This window comes from Pygoscelis adeliae, unplaced genomic scaffold (assembly GCF_000699105.1).
Source record: "Pygoscelis adeliae isolate BGI_AS28 unplaced genomic scaffold, ASM69910v1 Scaffold38, whole genome shotgun sequence".
In the NCBI taxonomy this organism is placed as follows: Eukaryota; Metazoa; Chordata; class Aves; order Sphenisciformes; family Spheniscidae; genus Pygoscelis; species Pygoscelis adeliae.
This window is the reverse complement of record NW_008825614.1, coordinates 8154415-8163666: the sequence shown is the minus strand read 5'-3', so window position 1 is coordinate 8163666 and position 9252 is coordinate 8154415. Positions and strand designations below refer to the sequence as shown.

General features: G+C 41.3%; 1 protein-coding gene across 11 annotated transcripts in view; it reads left to right on the top strand.

The window, feature by feature from the left end:
• Positions 1–9252, top strand: part of CALD1 (caldesmon 1) — a 203249-nt gene that overhangs the window by 183972 nt on the left and 10025 nt on the right. For all 11 annotated transcript variants that reach the window (XM_009332855.1, XM_009332856.1, XM_009332863.1 and 8 more), the window contains 2 exons: positions 724–979; positions 2484–2624. In XM_009332855.1, the coding sequence (XP_009331130.1) occupies positions 724–979; positions 2484–2624 (397 nt within the window). The remainder of the gene's footprint in view (positions 1–723; positions 980–2483; positions 2625–9252) is intronic.

The window sequence follows — 9252 nt, the reverse complement described above, 5'->3', positions numbered from 1 at the left end:
TCTCTCCACCCCCTCTCTTGTCTCATTCTGTTTTCCCCAAGTCAAGTAATTCATTCTGTCCCCAAAGATGCTTATCTTTTTCTAGAGGGTTTATAAAAAATACTTGCCTTTGAAAGCAAAGGATTAGTGCATCTTTCATTACACAGAACATAGCATAATATTTTTGCTATGAGTTTTTTATATGTAAATTTATCTCATTTAAAATCAACAGAGAGGAATTAGTTATAGCTTTCCATTGCTTTGTTTTCTGTATGAAATATAATATGCTTTTGGAAGTGTTTCCTCTGTACACAAACTGCAGAGACAAGGTGTGAAACTGTAACAGTTTACTGTATACCATGGAGATGGTGATGAGATATAATACCTCTTGCTGAAGTTACATGAGATGTTAAATATTTCAAGCTCAGTTACTGAATTCTCTTAAAAATTGAGGTGACCTGAGTTCTCAGCCAGGGTGGTGCAGCTCCTGTGCACACAAGCACACGAGAGACTCCTTCCTCACTGGCAGCGGATGGGAGAGGTGCTCCTTGTAGTATCCCAGCCTACTAACTCCTGATAGAAAAGTTTTAGGCCTGTCGTAGTTTGCAAGGAGAAAAAGGTCTTATAAGGCAATATCTTTGAGTACCAGGCTCTCATGTTGCTGGTGGGTGCATGGCAGTGGGTGGCTCTGGCCAGGAAGGGAAAATCCGTGGTGCATCACCTTCCCTTTCATTTCTTTCCTAGCCGCTCCAATTTGAAAGGGATCGCAAATGCTGAGGAAGCGAAGCCAGGGTCTCAAGTCGAGGCTGGAAAGCGGCTAGAAGATCAGCGCCGTCGCCGAGGTGAGAATGAGGAGTTTGAGAAGCTGAAGGAGAAGCAGCAGGAGGCGGCAGCAGAGCTGGACGAACTGAAGAAAAGGCGGGAGGAGCGCCGGAAAATCCTGGAAGAAGAGGAGCAGAAGAAGAAGCAGGAGGAGGCTGAGAGAAAAGCCAGAGAGGAGGTAAGTGTAAAATACGAAGTATTGGACTCTGTTTTTAGTCCCTTCTTGTTACTACTTTACTTCCACTGGCCTTGCATTAGTTGATAACTCTTTACAGCAGTGTCTGTGCAGACGCTTTTAGGCAAAGAAGTTGGTGAGGCTGGAGGTTGATGGGTCTGTATTTAAAAAAAGGGCAGAATGAGGACTCGGGAGACTGGCTCATAGGTGAGGAAGGAGCATGCAACAAGGAGGGCAAGACCAAACCCGAGCATACAGGCCGAAGCGTGCTTCTCCTTCTTGGATATGGTGTTGCTGTGTGGGGAATTGCTGCTGTGACTTTGCTTCAAATTGCGCCCTTTCTCTGGGCCCTCTGGGTTGTGTGCTCTTCTGGGCATCACTGTTTATTAGCGATGCTCTAGCGAGGACCTGAGGTAAAACATGCAGTCATCCAGGGTAGGAAGAAACGTTACAGTTCTAGCCTCAGGAAAGGCAGGGCCCTAATAAATGTCTTCACGAGTCAGGATTTCATCTGCGATAGTTGCGAATTTCTTATCTTCTTGGGGATGCAAAATGTTGGGGGCAGTGTTATAGCCACGGAGTTCTTAAGTTATTCGGGGTGTCTTTTTGACACTACACAAATTGAATTACAAAGCGCATGTCAAAATTCGTCTGCTGCAGATGAGCTGGAATGCTAATGTTATATATAGTTGCGATGGGCTAGATCTCATTAGGAAGATATTCTTGTCTATTTAAATATCGAGTACCCAAGCACATCTGTTTGCTTGTACTTTCTCTGCCAAGGGACTCTATAAATAGGGCTTCCAAATCTCTGGTGCATCATTTAGGAATCTTAGTTGTTTGGAAAATGAATGGTAGATAATTAATAATAGTGTTTGGCAGCTGGATGCCAATTGCTTTAATATACTGAGCTCTTTACAGTAGAACTCAATAGATGCTGAGATTGCACAATACCTTGCCAGTCAGACCCTGCCAACCGGTGCTCACAATGGTTGTGCTTTGAGGACTTCTGGTTTGACTTGTAGCTTATGAAGTAAAAACTTGCATTATCTCTTTTGAGGGAAAACTGTAAGCATTTAATCTTCACTTTTGTGGGCACCTCTTGATTTTTTCCTTGTGAGTTATTAACCTTGGCACAACAAGTGCCAGTGTAGATGGACAGAAGAACAGTACAAAGATGATACATGAGGATACAGAGAAACTGAAGTTGAGTATTTTTATAAATGTGCTTTTTTTCTCTCTTTAAGTGGCACTATATGGCAATAAATCTGGTGACCTCACTGTGAGGAGACACTCAAGCAGCACAGACTAGTTGTCTTCCCTGCTTCCTTAACACTGTGATGGATTAGCAGCAATATGTTGCTAGATTTCAGATAGGTCACTGAACTTTTTTGACTGGAATAAAAATCTGTTCTTAGAAAATTTGGTAAATGTTTGCAGGACTGCAAAGCCCTGTAATGGTGATGTAGTTTCTGAAAGAATAAGTGACCATTCATGTTTTTTTAAGGAGGAAAAGAGGAGGATGAAGGAAGAAATTGAAAGGAGAAGGGCTGAAGCTGCTGAGAAACGTCAAAAGATGCCAGAAGATGGTGTATCTGAAGACAAGAAGCCATTTAAATGTTTCAGTCCTAAAGGTTCATCTCTCAAGGTAACCTCCCCACTAACATCTATATAGTACATAAAAAGTAATGGGGGTTGCAGTCCAAACCAACAGCCAAACATCAAAGCAGTGTGGAAATACTTGAAATCAGACCTGGGACGATGCTCTGAAATAGACCTTAGCGTGAAACCTTTAGCTGAAAGTCTTCATTCGTTGGGATAATTGAAAATTAGAGATGCTTTCTAAAAATAGAGTCTAGACTGGGAGTTACCTGTTCTTGTTGATGAAAAATGTCTAAAAAGGATCTTCACCTTCAAGAGAAAATTATTTTGGAAACTTAGAGCTGTATTACTGTGTTGATTATCAATGTTAATTTATTATAGGAGTGCTTTTTGAACTGGAGTAGGTAAAGATCACAAATGTTTTCTCTCTCCTTCCACATCCACAATTACTTTCTTCCTTGCCAGATTACTTTGTCTTTAAGCATATTCAGCCTAATCATTATTAATTGAAACTGCCCCATATAGGAGTTCTAGCTTATGTCTAATCCCCCTAAAAATAACATCTAGAAGTACTGGGCTGGATTTCATTTTCTTACATAACAGGAAAAAAAAACCATTCTGTTGCTGCAGGAATTTCTAAGTAGTCTTCTGTGGCCTGTATTATATTGGAAGTCAGATAAATCAATTAAATGGCCTTTCAGCATGGAAGAGGAATCCTGGCTCTACTGAAATTATTGGGAACTTTGTTTTGGTATGCAGTCCAGTTGCTTTCTCAGCTCAAGCTCAAACTACAGATCTATTAATAGTTTTCAACTATCTTTTCCTTTTCTCATTTTGTGTCATTAGTCATTTAAGAATCCTAAATGTTTGTCTAAAAAGGCTCCTTAGTGGGGACTAGGAGAGAAAAGAACCAGGCAGGAGGTTATCAGGCTCATTGGACCATGAAGTGGATCTCCATGGGATTAAGAACTGTATTTGTTGAGTGACAAACTGCATTTGGTCAAAATTACATTTCCGCTCACAGAGATCCACACTTTGAACTGATCTGGAGCTTCAGCCCTATACTGTGGTGGGTCCAGTTCTAGCAACTACAGTGTCCAACTGCTTTTCACTAGACTTGCCTTTGACTTCTCAGACACATCTGAACCTGAAATACAAGGACAGAATACATACAGCTGTAAACAAAGATTGCCAAGCTTCATGACTTGCTCCTATTAGATGAACTTGGTCTTGCCATTTCGGTTGCAAAAGACCATGTCGATAACAGACACTATAAATGTACAGCTTCTTCCCAGCCCTCCTGGGAGGGCTTCTTTTTCTTCTTTCTGTTTATTGAGATGCCTTTTATAACATACATTTGGAGCTTTAGTTCACAGATGACTCAGAAGAGAGGAAATCATACTTGAAAACACATAATAGAAAGATAGAAATGATAATTTTGGGGAGAGTGGGAAAAAACACTGGATTTGGCAGGAGGTTAATAGCTTTCAGAGAACTTTTGGACTGATGCTACACTATTCTACTAAGTGTATTTTTAGAGGAAAGCTGGAATTTTCCAAATGTCGTTAAGCATCCAAGATCCAATTTTTTAATGATGATAATTGCTGCTGGGTTTTATGGCTTGTTAGGTAGAAGTTGTTTGTTACAAAAACTGATATATACAACTATGTACACATTTTTTCTCTTTCTTTGTCTCTCTCTCTGAGAAATTGGTGATACTGTACAAATTCCAGTCTGGTGTCTGTGGGTGGCCAGAGTAGATATGTAATGCTGTTGAACTTCACACCCTAAACTGTTTCTTGGCCTTCTGTGGTCAATAGCTGAGGAGAGAATAATCTCACTTTAATAACCTGATGTCAAATTTGATGTCGAACTCCAGTTTTTAGAAGACAGTATATTTTGTTACCTTTCATTTGGACAGACTTCTCAGGCTAGTCTAACCTGGTTGGTACACAGCTTTCTCATTGCCCAAGTTATCTTTTGACTTGTAAAGCATCTGGCACATATTTTCTCCCTTGGTTAATATATGATCTGGTTAGATGTGTCATTGAGTCATGTGAGAACCCTAAATGCACAATTGTGGGTGGGCGGTTGGAATTAATAATGAAAAAAAGGAGGCTCAATATTAAAATACTCTATGACACGTGCACATTCTGACTTCTCCTAGATTACAGTCTGGCAAAGCATCTTTTTCTCCTTCCTTGTACTTCCTGATGTGATAAGGTTTTGGGAAGTAAAAGAAGTTCCTGGGAGTGACTTAGATGAGGAAAGTAGGGCATGCTGTTTACCAAGTGAACTATAAGAACAAAGGAAAGAAGGGAGATAAACTGAAAAGGAGTATGGCATATTACCATGTTATGGACACTGCATTTATCCATCAGGCAGGGCATGGACTAGCATGACATGCAGACTCAGAATTGAGAGACCAAGATGTGCAACTCATCTCCATGTATTACATGGCTCATGGATGCACATATATAAATGTATGTATACAAACACGGACATAATATACATACATGCTTATATTTAGAGAGAACTACTGTGATTATCTAGCCTGGCCTCTAATACATCACAGCCTACACAGTGTTGACAACTCCTGTTGGTTTAGCTGTTAAATACAGTATTTCCCTGAAACCTGAGACGCTACTTCAGCAGAACTACTACTGCAGCATGGAGTCCTCCCAGTGACAGCACCAGGGCTGGTCCTTTCCGAGGTGACAGTGAAGAGGAAGCATGCAAAGTAAACACAGGCCAAGTTCATCACTAGCTCATGGACAAAGCAGTTTGGATTTCTGAGTGCTGGTGGAGTCCCTGTGGGCAGTAGTAGCAGTACCAAACCTCTGTTCAGCCTCTGCCCTCTCTCTTGTTTTTTTTTAAATAAGGACAAAGACTGGAACAACCTCTGCAGCTCTCCCATCCCGCTCTAGCTCATGCTTTCCCTAGTTTAGTTCACACAAATGGTGCTGCAGTAGAAGAATGAGATTTCCTGCATAATCTTTGTTCATTTTCCTTTTTAGACAAGTTCATTCCTCATGTTTCCTTTGGGAAGGAGTGTTATTGACTTCTTGTATAACTATTCTCTAGGTTAATCAGGAGAGAACAGGGTATTTCAGTACTAAGTCTCCTCTTGGGGGTGAGCTCCACCACTACAGAAATGCAAAAGCTGTTAGGCATTGAGGGGAGGAAGCAATGGCAGGAGGCTGGGAGCCTGGGCCATCTGCTGTCTTTGCAGAAAATGTCTCCTGGGAAACACGGGCTGGTGTGGCAGCCCGCACTCTGCAAGGCAATGCTGACAGCTAAGCCAGAAGATAGGACCATTCAGGGCTTGAGATTTTTTTTTTCTTTCCTTAAAGACCTGTCTTGTCCTATCTCATTATTGCTCTCAATACCTGACAGCTGGAGCAGTGACTGGAAAGAATTAGACTCCACACAATCAGTTCTTCCTAGATGAGCTGCTCTTGCAGCAGAGGGAAGATAGAGTAGTAAGAACAGGATTTGTCACGCTTGTTTTTCCCCCATCTTTGATGCTGATGGCAGCACTCTAGCCTGGCAGATAAACTGGAGTAAATTGGTGTGCTCTGCACAGATGCTGCTGACAGCAGGAAAAAGTCTAACTGTGCTTAATGAAGTAAAAGAGCGCGTGAGCCACTCAGGGAGGATAAGGAGAAGCCACTTTACTCCCAGGGACTACTACTCAAAATGGATTTCCACCTGTTGGATATGAGGCAAAATTATAATACAGGGATTTCTGTTATCTGCATGCATTTCTTATTCCCCTTCCTCCTTGACCCATTTTTTGAGAAAAGTTTTTCTATATCAGTTTACAACACTTTCTGTTGCATAATATCTAATATATAGTTTAAAATTCCTGAGCATCATTTAATACCTTTGTATGAAGCAAGTTTTACTGGGAATATCTAGATGTTTTTTGTTTCCCAAGTCATTGGCTCAAATTGTGTGGTAACTCATTCCTCTTCCATTCTGTTTCTGTTCTTGGAGAATGTACAGACGGAAGACAGTGCACTTTGACACCCACAATTTAACTGCATTTTTAATAGGCAAGATATTTCTTGCACAATCAGTGAACAAAACATGTCTATATAATATTGAATGTGGATAAACGCATACATATATCTCTGTATAACATCTTGCTTCATTTATTCCTTGCCACTTGTATGTGCTGACTGTGTTGAGTAAGGCCCTAATCAGGTATGAGACTCTGCATGGTTTTGATTTATGTCCATTGGTTTCATTTCATCTGACTTTACCAGCAGAAGGGTAGGTGTCCATCTAAGCGTTTTGTTGTCTAATCTAAGCTTCTGTGGTAGTTAATAGAGCGAGCGAGAACTATCCTGAGTGGACAAGCAATCCCACCTTTCCTAGGGTGAAGTGAGCTCCTCTGCCTCTCCACTGACTATAGAGGGAACCAAAATGAGTAATTTTGACTAAATGCTTAACTTTCAAGCAACTCAGGTTAGGTGGGAGAGATGCAGCCTGAGATCCTGTGTTCTTTCTCTCTGGTCATAATTTAATTAGAGGCCGGCAGGTTGACTTTTCGGAGTACGTGTGTGTTCTGTGTCAGAGGCTTTGGAAAGTATTCCATGGCGACAAAACATAGTCCAAGCTATTTAACAAGACCCTGTTTAAATGAATGCAGCAAAAAGATTATTCTTATTTCCTGGTCTCAAATTGAGGAAATATCTTGCATTTTGTGCTAACCACCTTGCTTTGCCTGTTTCTCTTACAGATCTATTTTGTAATACTGTTTACTGTATGTGCCAAACATTTTAAATTCTTTGCATGGAGTTTGTGTGGTATGCAGTGGATAAATGACCTTTAGATGTTGCTGTGCAGTCTAAATGTATTTGACTTATATGTTGAATACACTTGTCTATACAGGTGTGTTTGCTCTAAGTGTATTCAACGTGTACTTCTGTTCCATGCATACTGTGTTTTGAGGAAGATGCTCTAGAACCAATTCTCACAGAAGTGTGCAGAAAATGTGTTATCCATCCCCACAAGGCACCTGCTTCCTCGGGAAGAGGACCATGTTCAGCTCTGAGGGTCGCTTCCTAACTCTGCTTTCCTGTTTAACTTATTTTCTGGTTTTCTTCCTCACTCTCCTGTTCTGAACAATCCTGGCCTTATTCCTGATACCACAGCAGGTGCTCTGAGAACTGCTGTTTCCAGCGGGTAAAGAATGACCCCATGTCTTTTTGCTACAGCCCCAAGAATACATGTCCATCTTCCCCCCAACCTACCACCCTCTTACACCCGTGACTACTGCCGCCAGGTTTTCCTGCTGCGTAGAAACATCTCTCCTTCCTGAACACAGGAAGACTATAAAGAGTCGCTTTTGTAAGATTTCAAGTGGAATCTCAGTTCATCTGAACTAGAAGATGCTGTAAATGAATGGTTAGATGGTTACCTTGAGTCATGGTTCTTTGAGATAGTCCGTATTGTTTGTCCTTGCTGCCAGCCAGGGCTTCACTGATTGATGCAGTCGGGGAATTACCTGTTCATGCAGAGCATGGGAGAAACCAGCGTCTCTTGTTGGTACAACTCATCATTTTGATGCATTTGCTGGTTATGACCCAGAAATCAGCGTTGTGGGAAACTTTTCCTGCTGTACCATAATCGAGGAGAGGTGATATATTTTAAGTTACCATCGTAGATCTGTTTAGTCACTTTTAACCAAACAATTTACTTGCTTGTTTTATGGCAATGCCGACTGTATTTCCTCTGGGTGAAACTAAGTGGCAAACTGTTAAGACTGGCAGAGGAAGAGCCTCAGCTCCGGACCCCTATGGGTGTGCATGGCTCTTTAGCTCCTGCCTGGTGTATTGCTGCCACCTTGTGACACCAGTGCGTTGAAACAGTTGGTACATATCCGAGCGAAGCCCATCCTTCCACTCAGGACACATATATTGGCAACTGAAACTGTTAATGTAAATTACTCTGTAAATTGTATATATTTTTTAGAGGTGCCTCTGAGCTGGATTGATGCACTGGAGTTCCCCCAGTGAGCTTGTCTGGCAAATTCTGCACTGAAGTGAACTGCCTGAGTTTTTGCTTGTATGGGCTTGAGAAATAAAACATGCATGCCCTTTGATGGGATTGCTGTGGGATTTAGTATTCTGGTGCAGCCTGGATGCTAAGGGCACCGAGGAGAACCATTTAAAGGAATGGCTGTCTTGCCTTATTTTGAAGGCATGAATGCCACAGCAGTCACTGTTAAAGTAACTTGAAAATGGACAACCCATACTGAGACCAGGGAACCCACAGGAATCCAGCCAGGCTGATTAATAGTAATTTCCGTCCCCTGGATCTGCTTGTGTATATTTTACTCTTATGTGAAACTGTAGAGCCTGTGACAAGAAGTAGAACAATGTAATGTGGAAGAGACATGAGGAAGTTGATTTAAGTATTTCTTGACCCAGAATGCAGATAGACACCCCACCCTACCCCGCCACCCCCCCCATCATGAAATGTTTTAAAACTTTATTCAGGGATGGAGTCTGTTTGTTTTCAAATTATTGAGATGTTTGGCATAAGTCTTATGAGACCTTCATGATTCTTTTTCTCTGGAAACATTACATTATTTCCTTATGCACAGAGTAGAAAATAGTGATGAAATGTAAGATACCCATTTGTATAATAACAGCTGATAGATA